General features: G+C 40.7%; 1 protein-coding gene across 1 annotated transcript; it reads right to left on the bottom strand.

Annotated features, from left to right (window-relative positions):
* Positions 1–39: 39 nt before the first annotated feature.
* LOC112569489 (scavenger receptor cysteine-rich type 1 protein M130-like) lies at positions 40–19910 on the bottom strand. Its single transcript, XM_025247297.1, has 6 exons — positions 19741–19910; positions 16466–16613; positions 13736–13908; positions 8884–9031; positions 4019–4194; positions 40–2084 (listed from the first exon to the last, which is right to left on the bottom strand). The coding sequence occupies exons 2-6, from the start codon at positions 16480–16482 to the stop codon at positions 1870–1872; spliced, it is 729 nt and encodes a 242-aa protein (XP_025103082.1). The 5' UTR covers positions 16483–16613; positions 19741–19910; the 3' UTR covers positions 40–1869.
* Between the last annotated feature and the right edge of the window lie 690 nt (positions 19911–20600).

Genomic DNA, 20600 nt, shown 5'->3' with positions numbered 1-20600 from the left:
GTTATTGGCGTTCTCTTTCTTCTTCGCTCCTAGTTCTGTGGGGTTTTTATGTCTTAAAAATATATATACTGTATATATATGAAGATTTTTAATGTAAATAACTATTTTGTTTTCCAAATGTCCACTTGCTTCCATTTCATTTTATTATTCTATATTGCAAAGGGAACGGTATTTTGATTATTGTTGACACCCAGCGAATATTTACTAAGTTATATCACTAATGATAACGACAAAATGCTTAAAAAATTTTTTTTTTGCTCTACTGCTTTTCAATCTCATGTCTAACTTTCTATTCCACCAAAGAAAGTGCAACAGGTACAGAGACTGAAAAACACAGACAAAAGCACTATCAAGCACGCAAGCGCACACACATAAAAGCACACACAGAAAAATAAAAAATGTAATCAAAACACAAAAATCTAATTCCAATTTTGCATTTTGATGTTTACTTAAATAGTCATTTCTTAAAAGTCTAATTTATTTCCTGTTGTCAGTTTTAAGGGAAATGAAGGCAGCCCACCAGTGGATGTTTAGACTGTCACACTGTTGAGTCCAAAGCACCTCCTCCCTCTCCTGCTGACCAAAAGAAAACTGGGGAGAAAACAGTCTGGCAAGAACATTGAACATTGCTAATACTTGAGAGTTGACGACACACGAGACAAAATAATAAAATTACAGTCTTTTATGTCAGCGTCGTGACAAGGAAAGTAAAAGTAGAAGTTTGAAAGAAATAGTGGAAGCTTATAGGAATGCTGTTGTAATTAAAGACGATTCTATTTGATAAATAGATTTTTTCATTTTGCTCAGAATAAATGTGTATTATAATGTGATAGAGTGGACAGTAGTACACATTGTATTCTATTTAATAAATAGCGTTATTTACTTTGGGAGTTTCTGTATTTCTGTTTTATTAAAAAAAGCCATAGTTTTTAGTAAAAAACCTGAAACATACTTAAAATACTAATGCCTTGAATTAATAAAAAAAGTTACTTTTTTTACAAATACTAATCCTGTTAGCTGATAACAGCAGTGTTACATGTTTGGCGTTTGTCAGTTACACTCTCGTAATTACCTCTGACATTCACCCATCGTCTTCCCTTCACCCACATTTTCCCTCAGCCATAATTAACCGCCACTAAAATGTCACTAAAGGCTTTCCTTTTATGGAGCTCTTTATAATAAAAACAAGAATTGTGCAGGTGTTCCCAGATCTTAACAACACGTACAACACGTACAACAATGAACATCACACAAAGACAATGTGTCACGTGGTTTATAACGTGAACGTCTGCGCACGGAGTCTCACAATGTGGGAACAGATTATGGATCGTGAAATAAATTAATGCCCGGATAGGAAACAGGTGCGGTTAACATCGACCAGCACCACGTGACTTGAGTAAGCGTTCTAAAAAGTCAACCACAGCAGGTTAATCATGTAAAATTATTTGTTTCTCGCGAAGAGCAGTTGTTATTTTGTTAAATGTCAAGGCAGTCAAAGTACGCATATTTGTGCGAATTTGCCGCAAACCGATCTACTTTTAGTAAGCGCGACTCCTGATAGTCATGTTCAAGTCAGAAAGACTGGCTTGCCAGGATTGTGTTGCCAATACTGGACACAAGGTGGATTCGTAATCTCACCACATAACTCGGCGAGGAAGTGCGCTGACTGTACCCTTGGTATTGTTTGTATGCACGTGAGGGTCACTAATAAATTTCGTAATCTTGTCTGGACGGTCCGGTAACACACGTCACCTATACAGAGACAATAGACTGTCACAAAATAAGCGTATTCATATACAAAGCTGATATCTGTAAGAGGTTGAAGTAAGAACATAATTATTGAATGTTTCTAGATAAAGCAACTCGTCTTCACAGTAAAATGTTTGTGTGACATTGCTTGGATGCCTTAACGACAACGATAAGAACTGTGACGTTACCACAGCACGCTGTGACGTTACACGTGTCGGTCTGTGTAGCCTCCCCTGGACATGCGCCTTGAGTGACGCTGCACGTGCGCTGCCTTGACATAGTTCCATCTCCACAGGTGGCGCTGCATGCTGACCAGGTCCCCCAATCTTCCCAAGCTGAAGAGTTTGTAACAATATAATAACACTAATAATTATGTTTTACTATTTTGAAGTTATGCTTACAAATTAAGGTGTGTGCTGCGTTTGCAATATAAAAAGAAAAGGATTTTATGAAGCGTGCCTGCATTTTTGTCTTCTGAGGACAGACTGTAAATTGTGGAAGACTGCCCTCGCACTGTGACTTCTTTTTTATGCCCTGTCACAAAACCGCCCAAACAGTAATCAAAAACACCCGTTGGGACACTCTATCTTTGATATTAGAACTACAGTCAAACCTCGCTACTATGCCACCTACCGGGACCGAGCAAAAGTGGCATAGTAGCGAGGGTTGTAAAAACGGCTTTTTTTGTTCAAGTTATCCGTCAGTACAAAGCTCTCAAGAATCGGGTGCTGGCGCTAGTTGTCTCCTCTCATTCTCCCCCTCACCTCTTCATCCTCCACCCCTCCCAACCACATCCGCACACCTGCATCATGTCGTTAGTCGATCCCCTCCCGCTCTCCCTCTGTCACGTGACTGTCACCCGGCCAGCGACCACCACCCCCCATCGCCAGCCTCCACCCTCCCTGTGTGCGTGCTATGTTCCATCCACCTAACTGCCATGTCCCACACTACCATAGAGTATAATAATCGAGCACTGCGCGGAATTTTACAACTTGTGTCTTTTAACAGTCACAAAAAAGTGGCATAGTAGCGAGAGTCTGGGGTGGCATAGTAAATTTTTTTTTACATTGAATTTATAGTCGGGACCGAGCAAAAGTGGCATAATACCGAGAGTGGCATAGTAGTGGGGTGGCATAGTAGGGAGATTTGACTGTACCTCAAGGAAAAACTTACAAGAAACACAATAACTACACATTAACATGAACCGCTTTCGTTCATCACAGAACTAATTAATAGTAGATCACATTTTACGACTTTAAAACGATGAGTTTCTGGTATTAATCACACATTGAAATCAAATTATTCAATCACACATTGAAAACAATCTGTTGACAAAGGCACTTATGTATTTCTCTGTTCTTGACACACTTCTATCTACGGCAAACATACGAGTGTAGAAAAAGAAAATAGACGTTGAGGACACATTTTCAGAAATAATAGGGTGATAAAGAGATTAAAAGTAATTAGAGGCTTATCCTTATGACTGTGTACCAACTTTCCAGCTTAATACAATTGTATCATCGGCTGAGAACAATCAAAGGATCATTGCCGTGGTTCAACTGATCGCCGCAGCTGACCAGTGACAGGGGAATGGGAGCAAAGCAGCGGCCGAAGAAATCATCAGTGCTATGTGTGTAGATAGTGGTGTCTGTGGTAATTGTGGTGAAAGTGGTTTTAATGAGGGATGTGTTGCTTCCCAAACGGTGTACCTGTCGTCTACCTTCAGAAACCCAAAGGCAGGTAGCCGAGTGTCACTGCCATTGTTAGCGCGAGGCTGAGTTGATTAAGTCCAGGGGACTTACTGGATTATGATATCGTGGACTGTTAGCCAGGAACGAACCGCACTTTCGATTATTCATATATATATATATGTAGAAATATCTGATATTGCTCATTTGTGAACTGTACCAGTATTCAATGTCTTTGGTCGGATTCTAACGTGGTTAACCTAATGTCACTTTATTTGTATTAATAATAATTGAATATGTTGCACAACTGCGATGTCGGTTGTTTTTGTACACGCGGCTGAAAGTGGTTACCTGTTCGTAAACATGTGGACACGTGAGAGATATAACCTGTGGTATAGCCTCTACTGCTGAGACATCTTTAAATACAAATACCCATCAGGATTTTTCTCAATCTGCCTATAACTACTAGTGTTCTAATGCTCGAGTAAGCAGACGTTTGCAAAAACGGCAAAAAAAAAAAAAAAAGAAAAAAAAAAGAGAAAGTACAAAAAAGTGTTGGAGGAACATTTTCTCGTCCTTACTGATGTTACAGATGATACCAACGTCCTGCTCGTGGCCACAGCTGCTGGGATAAAGAAGTCCGATCTGGCACTGCACCAGACTGGATTCTGTTCCCTGACATTCCACGTCCTTAAGGAGAACGGAACCTGCACCTGGACCGTATCTGACTGGGCTGACAGCTGCTCCAGTACTGTTACTACACATCACACATACAACAAGCATGAAAGTTCATATATACATATCGGATAGACATCAAAGACACATTAAAATAAGGTCCTGACGAGTGTAAAAGTAAAGTTCAGAGACGCTACTTGCTGATTTATATGTCATCGAGTTTGGTCTTCCCATTGGCATGGGCAGATGTCTTACTATCACCAACAAATCCATTGGTGGAGGAATGTGTTTGTGTAGATAATAAACGGTACTGCAACACGTTGGGTCAGGAAACGACTTTGATGTTAGGGTGGTGTCCATTTTCCTCCATCCTTACTACCTCCCCTGGAAATATCTTCGGTTGTTTTGCACAATTATGTAAATGCGCTCACGTGCCAACGCTGAGATCGCCGCTCACCTGATGCCCCATGTGATACACAAACTAGACGCCATTTGCCTGGACGCTCCCAATTAATAAAACCTGGGTAGTGAAGGAACGAAAGTATCTATTGAACAATAAGAAGCGAATGTTTTCTACCGGAGCAGCACACGAAAGGGGTGCGTGATGCCATTAGGGAAGCAAAGAGAAAATACAAAGATAAAGTTGGGTTGCAGTTCAGTAGTGGCGATCTCAGTCCAACCTTGCATGGTATTGAGAACATGTCTCTGTCAGTCGCAAGTAAACCGCTCTTAAACAACCGATAGCACTACAGCTGATGAGATCATTCCAACCTGCTTCATTCTTGTCATTCCTGCTTTGAGAAACATCAACTTCTTGACATTAAAAAGTCTCTGGTCCCTGAACATGAGTTAGTGATTATTCAGTCCTCAGTCAAACATCTCTTGAGGTCAGTAAATGTTAACACGGCTTCCGGGTCAAGACGGAATCTGTGGCGGCACCCTTAGTGACTGTGCCAAACAACCTAGTGGAGTTTTACAACATCTGTTCCAGCTGTCTGTGGATTCTGGTCACATTGCTGCTATTAGGAAACTTTAGCTCATTGTGCCTTTACCTAGAGATGACTAGGCCCAATCAACCCAACGACTTCAGACCACACGCTCTTACCTTCCTCATAATGAAATAAGTTCAGAAAATTGTAAAGAGCGAGGTTATGACTGCTGTTGATCCACATCTTGACCCGATGTAGTTTTCCTACAGAGCTAAAAGATGTGTCCATGATGCTAAGTTGCTTATAGTAAAAAGTCTGGAAAAAAACTTCTGGTAAACCACAGAGCTCATGCTAAGGTTCTCTTAACACTGTGCAACCTCAATTGTTGGCGGAGAGTCTACTTTCACACTTTCATCTGTATAACCAACTCCCTGGATCATGGACTTTTCAACAAACAGACAATAGAAAATTTATGTTTACGGTATTCTCTCAGATCCTCTGGTCACTTGTACAGGTTCCCCTTAAGGCTGCTGCTTGTTCCCCTTCTGTCCATACTGTATACTGACAGTTGTAGAAGCACTACAGTTAGGAGCTTTCATGTAAAATTTGATGATACTGCCTTGCTGTCTCTTTTGTATGATAGTGAACATGATCGTAGGGGCGCTTATCCCGACTATGTTCGATGGTGTGACGACACTTTCTTGTCTTGAATGGTTAAATTTGTCACTGGTTGAACAAGTATTTTTCCCATCAGAGGCAACAGTAAACCTTGAATATCTTTACACTTAACCAGATCAGCAATCAGAGGGGCTTTTTGCGTTAGACTACACCTACCTGTTGAATCCTAACCACGTTTCAACCGAAACGACCCGTACTACCTGCTTACAAGAGCTGAGCAGGTCATTATTTTCAGGCTGAGGACAGGCCACAACCGTCTCAATTACCACCTTTACACCAAGCTCCGGATCGGCCAGACAGACCAGTGCCCGTGCCAGACAGGCAGTCAGACAACAGCACATCTACTGCAAGAATGTCCTATGCACGAAGAACTCAGGCACCGCATTTGGACTGATGAGACGCCAGTATTGAGGAAGCTACACGGCAGCCTGGAGGACCTGCGGCGCACAGCATCATTCGTGCAGGAGGCAGGCGTGTCCATTTGAGTGAACGACGAAGAAGAAGAAGAAGAATCCTAACATTCTGCAGGCTACCAAAGCTTCTTTTTTTGTCCAAAACTTTTACCACACACTGATCATACTTCAACCGTCTTCCTTCTTCTATAGTTTCTGACCATCGTAGAAACACCAAGTCTGAGCACTGAATCGAAATGTTCGTCCGCGAGGCGATGACGTCTGACGGGTTTCGCCAGTTTCATCACTGAAAACGTTTGTTCACACACATAAGTACTTGTAAACATCGTGATCATCCTTAACTCTTGTTTTCGGAGATTTGGAAAAGTTTCTGCAGGCAACACTGCGTAGAAAGCAATTGTCTGCATCGCTCGAAATTTGTGAAGTAGGGATGTCTGGCTTTGCAAGTCAATCAGTTCCAGTTGCAGGTCTGTCGGGGCACTTGACACATCTGCCGCAAATGGATTTTCGAAGAGAAGTATTTCATTCTTCAAATCACGAAAATCCTTAAATCTTTCATTTAAATTATCCTTCAAGAGCCCCAGAAGTTGTATCATTCTTGCTTTGGGGAAAGACATCTGTTGCTGCTGATCCTGACGTAGAGATGTACACGTTGGGAAGTGGACAAGCTCCATCCTTCCCGCCTGCTGAATGAAGAGTAGTAATTTCGCTTGGAATGCTGTTATGTCCGCATACACATGCGAAATCAACTTGTCTTTCCCTTGTACTTTGGTTTTGAGTTCAGATGTCAGATGTCACGTGATGTCGCATAAAATCGCCAAATCCCACAGCCACGAGGGGTCGTTCAGCTGAGGCACTTGCTTTGATTTCTCAGTCATAAAAATTTCCATCTCATGTCTCAAATCAAAAAACCGTTTTAGTACCTTTCCTCGGCTTAACCAGCAGATTTCACCTTGAAAGAGAACGTCTTCATATTCACATTCTATTTCTGTCAAAAATTCCCTTAAAGTTCTGTGGTTCAACGCCTGTGATCTGATGAAATTTACAGTGCTGACCACAATCTTCATCACATGGTCCAGATTCAACATCGTGCCACAGACATTTTGTTGGTGAATAAGGTAATGAAGCCGCAGAGGCTCGGTTCCATTAGACTCGACGACTTTTGTAATACCTGGGCACAATCTTCGATAGGCGACTTTGCTGGGATGTCAACACTCAACATGTCTTGAAGAAGACTCACCAGCGCCTTTTCCTTCTCCAGAAGCTGAAGTCTTTTTCTGTCTGCCACCAAATTCTTCAGCTTTTTTACAAATCGCACATAGAGAGCGTACTGTTCTTCTCGTTCATTTGTTTCTACAACAGTTTATCGGTGAAGGACAAGAGCAGCCTACATCGTGTGGCCCACCTGCTCCAAAGCCATTGGGTCAACTCACAGTTCTCTTCAGGCTCTGTATAATAGGCGAACTCTTCTGAAGGTGTCTGCCATCCTTCGTGATGACAGGCATGCTCTGTCGAAAGAAACTGTCCGCCGGCTTCGGGCCCCCGATTTTGTATGCCTACATGCAGGACAAACAGACTGCAGCTGTCTGTTGTTGTTTCAGCCGTGCGACTTTTGAATGGGGCTGTGAGAATGAATGAGACACGAATGTAAAAGCCTGTTTTGTCGAATTTTAATCGAGCTGCAACTGAATTGCATTGTGGGGTAAATAAAGTATTATCTTATCTTATCTACGCCCGGCACTACGTCAGAGTTCCCAACTGTCCACACGCCTACCCTGCGGCGTCATCAGCCTCTCAGTGCGTGGACACGTGACCCTGCTGTCCCCGGGTGCGGCCAAACCTTCCTGCGTAGCTGCGAGGATGCGAACCTTTGAGCAGGCCCCCACACAGGGTCAGAGGGGAAGCTGCAGTCAGCGAAAACTTGATAATCTTACAGACTTGCTTCACAGAGCCACACCGTTGTGTGTGCCGGTGTTGTGTCCCCTTTTGTTTTGTTCTTTGTCTCTCGCTTGTGCAAAGGGTAGCTTTTTTTTTTCGTGTTTTAATTGTTGTGCGTGTGGGTGAAAATAGTTTTTAGTAATATTTTGTGGGTGTAATACATTTTGTACCGTTCATTTTGTTTTTGTTAGTTTTGTGAGGTCTGCGCTCAGCTGCAGTCTGACAGGAACGACCTGAGCCGTCTCTAGCCGAGCGAGTGGTCGTGTGTATGTGTGTTTGTGTGGCAGTTTAAGCGGTTGCGAGGCGACACTCGGTAAGTAAAACTGAAACGTCTGACAGCCAGGTAGCTAGGTTTGTGGGACACCTTTTTCTAACCATCTAACTGCAGTTAACGGACATATATTAGGAACAGAAAGTATTTTGTCTTGGAATCGTGGAATGGGACACATCATCTTAAAAATACATTTTTGAGAAACAAAAAATTAATTCTGATATCTACTTACATTGCAAACTGTCGTCGTTGTCATAAAAATTCGCGTCACCAGCATAAAAATAAATTCAAACACTTATTGTCTGTAGACGGTGTTTAGTTTACATATAAACAATTCAGGCACGAGCTGCGATTGGTTGAAAAAGACTTTTCCATTGAGAGAAATGGTGAAACTTAAATAGCTTTAAACTTAACACGCTCTAGATCATTAGGCTACGTGACTACTTTTATGTTTAATAATGATATATTAGACCAAACGTGTAAATGAAACAAAAATCAGTGTGAGTTAAATGTGTTTAATGATTGCATTAGACTACACCTACCTGTTGAATCCTAACATCCTGCAGGCTACCAAAGCTTCTTTCGGTCCAAAACCTATGCGACACACTGTGTTCCAAGTTCCATCGTAAAAGATTTCCAGACGTCCCGCCTCCACTGTGCCACCGACCACACGAGCTGTTAACTCTTGAACTAATAAGTAAAATACAAATATTTTACATTAATAAGTTAGTTACATCTTTGTCGTAAAAAAGTAGGAGCATGCTGTGAAAAAGTGTTATGTTGCATATTTAACAGATAGATACATCTTTATTCCTATTTTCTTCAGCTGTGCTAGTGTTATTGTCTTTGCGTTATTATGTACAAATGTTTTATTTATTATTAAATGCGTGAAAATCATGGCTACATGATAGACCCAAGGGCAGCCTTTAGCATGTACACACTGTGCACCAGTAGAGGGCCGCCCGCCAGTGTATATTGAATATAAAACAGAAGAACGAAGTTGTTTCCAGTTGTTTGTCTGCCCTGACCGGCAACGAGTCTACAGCCGCCCTGATACACGTTTGGGCTAAAGTCGTTGTATTGCCGTGATCATCATCGTCATCATCAGCCTCCACTTTGTCGTTGTCGCCGATAAATCAAACACTTAATATTAATGCAGATGTTGTATTCTTGAGTCTCATCATCTGCTTGAAGCATGTGGCACTGAGTAGCAGGCTTATGGACTTTTCCATTTTCTAAGAAATATTAATACATAGCATAGTGAAAATAGTTGAAGAGAAATTTATATCGAGTAAACAAAGTGGATTCTCTTTTTTGTTTCGGCAAAAAGACACCACGTGTCACATCCGCAGAGCAGGATCAGTACTACTAGGGAATAAAACAGCTTGTACATAATTGTCCCCAGCGTAGCGGGATGCACGCTCCCAACCGCTCAGACAGCCGGTACGAACACACATCCACTCGATCAGCCGGAGGCAGGACACGACGTACCTATGGAACCTTTGATGAACATAGACCATAACAAAGACGAAATGGATGGTAAAAATGTGAAGATTAATAAAAATATAGATAAAATGAGAAAAGGAGAAGGAAAACAATGAAGAAATACCATTACGCGTACACTGACACGTAAAAAATAAATAATAAAAAAAACCAACAAAAAAACGGGACATACTCCAGGTAGAAATGAAAAGATCTCGATCTGATCTTGTCGCCTGCGGTGAAGCACCTAGCAGTGTCTAGACCAGATGTGGGCAATTAATTTTCCAAATGGGCCGCATGAGAAAGTGGGATGGTTTTAGAGGGCCGGACTAATATAGTTAACTCAGTTTTACCCATTACTGGTCGACGGGCCAGCGGGCGGGCCGGTCAGAGACAGGAGGCGGGCCGGCCTTTGCCCAGGTCTGGTGTAGACTGTGTGTACCGTGCGTACCATGCCCATCTTGTCGCTAAGAAAATATAGGGACTGTCTGTGGACGAACAGAACTGTGAGTAAAGTACTAAATGACTGCTGGTGCGATTATAAACTACATGAGAAGAATTGAGATTAAGAGTGGAGATAAGGATTAAGAATTAAGATTAAGAGTTATTTAAGTGGGGTTGATCGGGAAAGGCACCGGGTTGTAAACATTTAATGAATCAATAACTATGTTTCGCCGATAGGATATTGTGTTGAGGCGGGTTATTGTTTATGCACATGTGTCTTGAAGTTTGTGAAGTCCTGAGCCATTTAGCAACTCATTAATCCTCAAGTGGACACCAAAGGGGATGGTGACGCAGTCATGGAAGGGGGGGGGGGTGAAAAAATAGCCTGCTTTTTGTTTTTAAGTGATGAAAACGTGTTAGGGAAAAAGATCATTTTCACAGAATGACATTAGCGGGACACCTTTTCCTCTGCTTGTAGGTTGACTTCACCACCGTGTTTCTGAGTTCATGTAGTGATGTAGTACAGCAAAACCCATTATTACAGGGCGAACTTGAAGTGACCAGCTAACCAGCGGGGAAGAAAAGGCCGGAGGGGGCGGAGGGGCGGGTTGATGGATGGGGCCTGGTCAGTGGTCAGTGAAGACCGCTACGACTGAATGGACCACATTCCACTAATACCAAGCTCACCTTTCTTTCTTCAATCCTACTTTGGAAGAGGTTCCACACATGCATTGAAAACACTGCAGCTGAGATCAGGGACAACAACACTGACTTGAGTTTGCTACGCGAGTTTCTCTTTGGTTATGACAACAGTTTTATGCTCAATATTGTTTACACTTACGAACTTTAAACCCGAAGGAACTTAGCTAATGTCACGAACGCGTTCTTAGTTAATAAGAGTATGAAAGTCTTTAGCAGACAAACATCATTTGAAGTTTTTAGCATATCTATTAACTGACACTGATGGCCTATAGTCTTGTACTTACTGTTGTGACTCGTGCTCGTGAATATTTAACTTTCTTATTAATTATTAAATTTATGTTTGATTGGTGTATTACGCTTAATTTAGTTGTCACATTGTAATGTTTATTGTTATTATCAAAGAGTGCATCTGTTTGTCTACAAATTGAATGGATAGCTTGTTGTTATGCTTCATTGACAGAATATTTGAAATTGGTTATTAAGAGATAATTAAGAGATAATTAAGAGATAATGACTAAGACCTACAGTCTATATACTTCTCTTGCTTTCAGCAAATCTTATGCTAGACACCACGCAGTGTTGATCATTGGACTGTGTTTGGGGAGCTGCCCTGACACCATGATTTACAACTTTGCATTGTTAGTGACTGGATTCTAGATGCTGGAAGCTGTGATAGCTTGAGTTTTAGACCACACAGCAAACTAAGACCAGAGCAAGGTGCTACAGATTTCTTGTCTCCATCAGTGTGCATTCCATACAACCTATTACACGAGTGTTTGAAATGCCCTACTCATAAGTGAAGGTCTGATTTGGGAGGCATGCAAGCATCCATGTGTGTATGATGCACGCCTGCAATTGAAAAATAGACGTACTTTTTCTTGACAAAAAGTAGTTCTTACTTATAAGTTATTAAACAAATCTGACAGCAAATTCTCGAAAAAGATTTAATTTTAAAAAGCCAATCTTTGACATTTCTGTGTTCTTGTAGAAAACCACTTTTCTACTATTTTTAATCAGCAAACATGTAGTCAGTTCGGTTTTACTTGTTAGTTCGTCTGTAAGATGAGAAAGAAACGAACGATTGAAAGCCCTTGTCCGATCAGACTAGAAGACTGGACAAAGAAGGTGGTGTGATGTTACTTCATAGTTGTCCGTGAGATGAGAAAGAGACAGGAAAGGAAGAATGAAAGGACCTAAGTGGGGTGGCTTAGTGCAGTGGTTCTCAAAGTATTTCGGACCGCGGACCACTCTACTTAAGTAAAAAATATGGTGGACCACCAAGGGCTAAAAATCAGTATGTACTATGAATTTCAAATTTAAATTGCCGCATTTGTTTAATTACAATTCAAAACTAAATGTCCTTCTGTGACAGTAGTCTAGTAATAAATTGACCTAAAACTACGTATACCTCGTTCTTTGTAATTAAAATGTTAATAGGAGGAATGCATCACTTTAAACATCACTTTGCTGACACATGACGACTGTCAGCCGCGGACCATCTGACTTATCCCCACGGACCACTAGTGGTCCGCGGACCACACTTTTAGAACCACTGCTCTAAGCCACCCTCTCCTCTCAGCGTCTTAGGAAGATGTCCCGAGGGACGCTACGCTCTTTGGTGCTCACTACATTGTCTCCCAAAGGCCGGAACCAATGGCCAGCGCCCACAACACCCACGTGATGCTACAATGCGTGAAGGCTTTTGGCCTCAAAGAGGCGGACAGGGTTGGGAGGGGAAAGGAACAGTGCACCCCCATTGTTACAACAAGCAGCAGACTCAGCATCAAGCAGAAGTTCCGTGACGTAGCATGGTCATGACGTCAGGCGTTGCTACAGTCAGTGGATAAAAGTCCTTGACCTTAACTAGCGAACCGTATATAAATAGCGTGGACTATGACGTCACACGTCGTCTGCTGTCAACATTTCTATTACCAGTGTCCCCCAGCGCTGAGAGACACATACAGGCATAGAAGCATGGCTGACACGTGACATCAAGCATGCCTATACCTTCAGTAGTCCGGGTCTGGCTAAATTTTCTACCTCCTTCCCTACAAAAATCTACTCCTGAACCGGGTTGACCTTATACTTTGTACCACGATTAACACTTTCCCATCTCATCCATTCTCCCAGACATTCAACACACACACACACTTTCTGTCCATGTCGCAAAAGGTTTCAAATAATCCGAAAAACACAAAGCCACAGCCTGGTCATTGCTGGAGATGAACAAGGAAACGTTTCATCAAGACATCTCAGTCACTGAATATTATTACAAAGGCAAGAGCAGTCGGAATATCATGGTCGGGTTTTGTTGGTACTTACGGTGGGAAAGTAGTGTTTCTTACAGAAGGAAGTTCAGATTTCAGGGTCATTATCAACATTAACAGTCGAACAGCAATATTACTTTATATCCTTACTGCTTACAGTCTTCAATAAAGGAAATAGTTCGCAACTTGAAAGTCGACAAGCTTAGTCTTATTTAATTTCACTAGTGTAATCAGAATATTTCAGTTATATAGAAACGTACCAATTACTTTCTGATATACTTTTTGCAAGTTGTTGCAAAGTCGAATAATGATAATAGCTATCATAGCAATAATAATAATAATAATTGTCTAAAACACTCTCCAACATACTTGATTTTTAGCCATATTTTTATTAAAAGCTAAATAGAACTATTCTCATCAAAACCATAAATTAGTTTTTAAGAATATAAATTAAATCCTGGAGTAGCAGTAAATATTTAATTATTACTGGTCTACTTACTAATGTTGCACATGACGCCGACATCCTCCGAGTGTCCACAGTTGTGTCTGTAGAGCCCCCGGTGTTGACACTGCGCCAGGCTGGTTTCGTCCCCCACACACCACAGGTCACTGAACAGAATAAGACCAGAGCCTGCTCCGTACCTGGATGACCCCACGGCTACTGCTGTTGTACTGAAACCAACAACAAAAGACATAGACACTGAAAAATAAACATAAGCTTTACACTAAATAGAGACTCAGGCTTGTAAAAACATTTGCATACACTCTCGCGTGCGCACACACATCCTTTACATCGAAGGAATCTTACTTCATTACATGTGGCCTTTGCTGGCGGTGTTGTTGTTGTCGCTGCTTTTGACTTTAGTCCTCTTGATAAATATTGCCTGATTTCCTTCTTAATTATTTTGCTGTCTGCACTTTCCTCCATCTACTTATCTGGAACCTCTCCCTACCTGCTCTCTAGCTTGGCAGGTTGGAACTGGTTTTAGCACCGCACCTGTGGCACCCTTCATATCATCCTCTTGTCTGGATCTGTTTCCACTGGTCAGCCAAGCCACATCTTTGTTGCGTATATTTTCAATACTTCTGAGGGTGACACTGTTTCAATTTTTCCTCAGAGTTTGGGTCTCAGTTTCTCTGACTTGAAATTCTTGACTATTTGAATTTTCAGATATTTCAATCATCCAAGTGATTAACACGAATTTCGATAATTATATATATATATATATATAGATATGAAGGCAATAAGTAAAAATAATATTTTGTTTTAATTCAGGACAGAGTGAGAAAATGAGTTCTTACTCCTCTGAAAAAAAGTAAGTGAGGAACTTATTAACATGTAGTGAAACATATCTGTACATTAACTAGGAGTCTTCCCAGTCGTTCTCCAGCAACGGACGGTGTCACCCCGGGGCCCTGTCAGTCGTCATTTATATTCCTGCTGATATACTGACTGTCTCATCACGTGCCCTGTGAGCATTTTTTGGGTTCCGCATTTTTCTAGTTCGTTGTGGCCCTGATTGGTGAGTGGAAGTGACGGTGAGAGGGAGTAACTGTGTTTTGTGTTAGTGATTATGTTGGTCAGTTTTAGAGTGTAAGACGTTAGGTCCAGGTCCCTGAGCTTTTTAGTTTGGAGTTTAGGGTTGATGGTTTTGAGAAAAAAGACATGTTTAGAAACATTTGCTAAGAGCAAAACTTGGGGAAGCTTAGTGGGAGCCACCTGATAATGAAGAACTGTCTTAACTGCTCTCACTATAGGCTCGTAGTATTCTTCTTCTCTCTCTGTTTCTCCGTCTTCATTTCCAGTTTCCCTCTACTTCTTCATCTACCCCCGCTACTACGTCAAAGGTCCCAACTGTCCATCCGCCTACCTTGCGGCCTCATCAGCCTGTCAGCGCGTGGACACGTGACCCTGCTGTGCCCGGATGCGGCCAAACCTTCCTGCGTAGCTGCCAGGAGGCGTCCACGTGACCAACGGGATGCTCGGGTTTCGCACCCCCGGGGAGCTGTGCCTGGACAAGAGGAAGGGGATCTTCGCTGGAGCACCTCGCAGTGCCAGAGGGCAAGCTGTACTCAGCGAAAAACTTGATAAACTTACAGACTAGCTTCACAGAGCAACCCACAGTGCTGCGGTCTCACCTTTTGTTTTCATTTTCTTTGTGTCTCGCCCGTGCCTAGGGCAGTTTTGTTTTCTTGCTTTAAATGTGGGTGTTCATGTGCGAGTAAGATATTTTATTAGTATTATTTTTGTGAGTGAAGCAATTTCTTTGATTTGAACTTCTCAAATTTTCTCAAGTGTTGTGAGGTCTGCAATCAGCTGTGGTTTGACTGGACCGTCGTGCGGCGTCTGTGGCCGAGCGAGTGGTTGCGAGAATGCATCCTGCGAAGCCGGGGACCGTTATGCGACACTTGGTAGGTAAAACATGAAACCTCTGACAAGCAGTTATTTAGGTTTGTGCAATACTTTTTTATAACCATCTAACTGATGTTCATGACAAATACCAGGAATATTACAAAGCCACCCTGTGCAACACATTTTTTTTCTGTCCTTTGTAAAATCACCAAGATTAAAGTACACAGGAAATAATCCAGGTATTGCAGCGAACGAAAGAGTTTTTCTCTTGTTTTCGTAATTGTTCAACCACTCCCAATTCTTTAAATACCAAAACACTTTACCCATACAATAGTGTCCATTTGTTATAAGGCTGTAGAAAAGTACCCAACTAAAATCCATTTCAAGTGTCCTAAAGAGTGATCTTGTAAAGCTGGATCGCCCAGAAAATCAGCAGCATTAAGTGTTTAATGAGAATGTCAATAAACAGGTGGCAGAAAGAAATTTTGTCTAAAGGTGCTATGGCACATAATATCTTTAAAATCAATTTAAGGCAGAAAAAAAAATATTTTAATTTTTACTTCTATTGTAAACTTGTGACATTGTCATCAAATTTTGCATAACTAAAAAAAGTTTACTTCATCCACTAATGGTCAGTAGCTGGTGTTTGCTTTACTTATAGACAATCCACTAATCTCACTGGTAGAAAAAGACATTTTTCCATCAGAGGCAATAGTAAACGTTAAATACCTTTGAACTAAACACACTTTAGATTACTAGAGTACACTGGTTTTCTTTTCCTGTTTAATGATGATTTATTCGATCAATTGTGTAACAAAAAAATACGAACAAATTGTGAGTGAAACGTGTTTAATAATTGCGTTAGACTACACATACCTGTTGAATCCTAACATCCTGCAGGCTACCAAAGCTTCTTTCTGTCCAAAACCATAACGACACGCTGTGTTCCAAGTTCCATCGTGAAAGATTTCCAGACGTCCCGCCTCTGCTGTGCCACCGACCACACGAGCTCTTAACTGCTGAGCTAAGATTGAAAATACAAACATTTTCCTATAATAAGTTAATTACATCTTTGTCGTAAATACAAAGGAACACGCTGTGAAAAAGTGTCATGTTGCATGATTAACAGATAGCTACATATTTCTTCCTCTTTTCTTAAGCTGAGCTAGTAACATCGTGCTCATGTTATGTATATATGCACAAATGTTTTATTATTAATCTAGCCATGTAAAACATGTTTACTTGATACATTCAATGGCGGCCTTTAGCATGAACACACTGTACAGCTACAGAGGGCCGCCACGCCAGTGTATATTGAATATAAAACAGAAGAACGAAGGGCCGCCAGTTGTTTCTCTGCCCTGACCCGCAACAAGCCTACAGCCGCCCATGATAGATGTTTACATTTAAATTTTATTGCCATGATCATCGTCGTCATCATCATTGTTGTCGCAGATAAGTGAAACACTTATTATTAATGTAGATGTTAAATTTACGAGTCTCATTGTCTGCATTACACATACGTCACTGAGCAGCAGGCTAATCAACCTTTTTATTGCACACAATAAACAAATACCAATCAACAGCATATTAAACAATTATGGAGGTATAAATATCACGTAAACAATGGGCTTAAAAGAAAAAATACGGGTGAAAAAGAAGAATAACAATTATTATTGTTAGACACAAACAACCTTCCTTCTACAGCAAAGTGCGGATTAAAATAGTCCAAAAAAAAAAAAAAGAGAAAGTTCATGAGAATGAAAATTATTTACAGGTAAGAAGCCAAGACAACAATGTTGGCGTACGGACTCAAAAATAATAGCCACAGAAGTTTTTTTTTTTGAAACCTTGAAATTTTTTCCGTTTCGGTAAACCGACACCATGTGGTAAATTCGTAGAACAGGATTGGTATTACCTTGGAATTATACAGTTTGTACAATGTACATGATAGTTAACTTTATGGCAATGCCAGATCCTATCCAGTCTAGCCATCACCGCTGTTGAAGGGAACATAGGTGTGTAGCTGCCGTCCTTGGAGAAGGAGGATTACAAGTATTTAAAGCTACTTACCATTCAAGCTGTACGACATTTACGTAGTTTTTTTCAGTGCTGATATCTATTAGATATTCGTTTGACCTGTCACAGTCACATTTGTAAGGTCTTGCAGATCTTTGTCAGTAACTAATAAAAGATATACATCGCTTGCAGATCGTAGGCTGCAGCCCTCAACCTATAGTAAGATAAGTCTGTTGGTCGAGACGAGCTTCTAGCACCTGTGATAAGCGGTGTTACTGACATACGCCTGCAAATGTAAGCTTCTACTCTTCTGGTAGCACCTCCTCTTGGACATACTGATGCTGTTCTGTATAACATTAAGCATAGGTGAATATTTATTAAGGCTTATGGTTCTGTTTATCTGGAATTGTTTGCTGTTTTCTGCGACAACTTGATCGGGACATTCCTTGCCTTCCACAAACTGTTACTAAACTTTTTCTACTCTGGGTAGGCTCCTCTTTCGCAGGTAGACGGATAAGTTATTTTGGCATGTTCTGATAATATTGTTCTTTTAGTATCAGATCTCTGAAGTGTTCATAATCCTCCTGTATCTGTGTACGGGAAACCTATATTTCCCCTACGTTGGACATTCTTTTTTTAAAAAAGGCATTCATGGAATCTGTAGCTTGAGGCCGCACAATTCTAAATTATGCTTTGTATTCTTCTGTACGCAGAAAATTTAATAGTGGTTTCTTCTTTATCATGTCAAAACTGATTTCTTCTTTGATACCAAATACGTAGTACACATTTAATGCTTTCTTTGAGAATAAGAGGCTAAGTACAGGGGCCTCATCTCTCTCGGCCAGTTGAGTATTCGGGCTTGTGCTTCAGACCTACATAAATATGTGTCTCTGTCGTCGCTGTCTTCCTGGAATATAGGTAGTAAAGGGATATACACTTTAAGTCATATCATCACAGTTCCTTTTTTATTAGTTGCCCACTTTTCTTATTTTTTCTAATCTTTCTATTTTGCTTTTTTTCCCAAATCCTTCCACAAGTCTATCATGACGATCTGTACACTGCAACATACGTCTAGTCAATCCCCATACGTTTGAAACTCATCATTTCACATTTGTTACATGAGGCAACATCAAATACTAGGTGGGAATCCATGTTGCCCACAAAAATAGCAAACAAAACAAAAAAGACTTCGCCTAAGATTATCTACATAGAGACACTGGGGATAGCAATGTAACCACACTGTCAAAATGTGTCTTTACAGTGAATCTTTACAAAGTGCTGCGGGGTGTTGGACTGAAGGCGATCAGGGACTGGTCCGGTAAGGAGAGTCTTCCTCATCCAGAAGGGCTCCAGCTCATTCAACCAATACAATCAAAATCTCGTCTAGTAGAAGTCAATCCACAAGGGGTCGAGTGGATGGACACTACCCTGGTCTACTATGTCATCTCATCTAGAGACATTTACATGTCGTGACTCAGGCAAGTCTTCTTCTTTCACTTTCCCCGGCCTGAGTCAATTTCAATCTCATCCCCCCCCCCCCCCCCCCCCGAAAACATGATGGTAAATCTGGTTCATTATATATATATCGTGTGACGGTTAACACTTTCCCATTTAATGTTTTCATCCCAAACAATATCAAAACAAAGGGAATAACAGTTTGAATATCATGGGCGGCTTTTGCTCTTACAGAGAGAAAGTGATGTTTCTAACAGGAGAAAGTCAAAATTAAAGCGACATTACCACCAGCAACACTCGAATAGTAACATCACTTAAAGCCCTGACTGTTTATAGTCTTCAATGAAATTGCAAGTTATAAATAAGATAAGCTAGCTGTTTTAAATATCACCAGTGTAATCAGCATGCTACAATTATATATAACACATCAATTACTTTTTAATAAAATTTTTGTAAGTTGTTGAAAAATGTGAAAACAAGAATAGAGACACCGGACATCGAATATAGTATGTTATTTGTCTTAAACAGCAAGGAACGTACTTCTAGTCTTATCCATTAAAGAGCAGTAATTAAAAACTAAATAAAATTATTGTTCACAACACCATTATTAATTTTTTAATAAGTTAGATTAAATGGTCGATTAGCTGTAAATGTTTAATTATCATTGGTCTCCATACTAAGGCTGCACGCGACGCCGACATCCTCCCAGTGTTCACAGTCCTGTCTGTAGAGCCACGAGTGTCTACACTGCGCCAGGCTGGTTTCGTTCCCCACACACCGCAGGCCACTGAACAGAATAGGACCAGAGCCTGCTCTGTACTTGGGTGACCACACGGTGCTGCTGTGTTGCTGTCCAAACATCACATTTACGAACAGGAAAAGATATAGACATTTACAATGACATACTCTGTACACTGAATAGAGACTCAGGTTTGTGAGAGCACATGCATTTAGTAAAACACACCCGGACACTAACCTCAACTTTCCTCTTTAAGTGAATACAAAACGTCTGACATGTAGGTTTGTGTAATACTTTTTGTTACCATCTATCTCCGGTTCACGACAAATACCAGGATAATTACAAAGCCATCCTGTGGAACACATTTTTTTTCTTTTTCATAATCTCTGAGATTAATGTAGACAAGAAACAATGCAGGTGGCGCAGCAAATATAGGTGTTTTGTCTTATTTTCATAATTGATGAACCACCATTAATTCTTCAGTAAACCACAAAAAAACGTTAACCATACCACGGTGGAACCATTTGTAATAAGAATACAGATGAACCTCAACAAAAATCTATTAAAAGAGTCCAAAAGCTTGATCTTGGAAGGTTGTATCGCCCAGAAAATCAGTAACATCAAGCATTTCCTAAGAATTTCAATAAAAGTACTTTCTCTTGTAAACGTAAAATGTAAAACAATATAATGAAAAAACAATTTTGAGGCAAAAAAGTTGATTCTGACTTTTACTTACATTGCAAAGTGTCGCCATTGTCACGAAAATTTGCATAACTAAAATAAATATAACTTCATCCA

Source organism: Pomacea canaliculata, linkage group LG7, assembly GCF_003073045.1.
Source record: "Pomacea canaliculata isolate SZHN2017 linkage group LG7, ASM307304v1, whole genome shotgun sequence".
Lineage (NCBI taxonomy): Eukaryota > Metazoa > Mollusca > Gastropoda > Architaenioglossa > Ampullariidae > Pomacea > Pomacea canaliculata.
The sequence above is the reverse complement of the archived record's forward strand: the minus strand, read 5'-3'. Positions and strand labels throughout refer to the sequence as shown.

Coding starts and splice junctions, on each gene's coding strand:
- LOC112569489 (XM_025247297.1), bottom strand. Junction 4,195..8,883: donor AGGATGTTAGGATTCAACAG/GTAGGTGTAGTC, acceptor TGTGATGTGTAG/TAACAGTACTGGAGCAGCTG. Junction 2,085..4,018: donor TGGTATCATCTGTAACATCA/GTAAGGACGAGA, acceptor CAAACTCTTCAG/CTTGGGAAGATTGGGGGACC.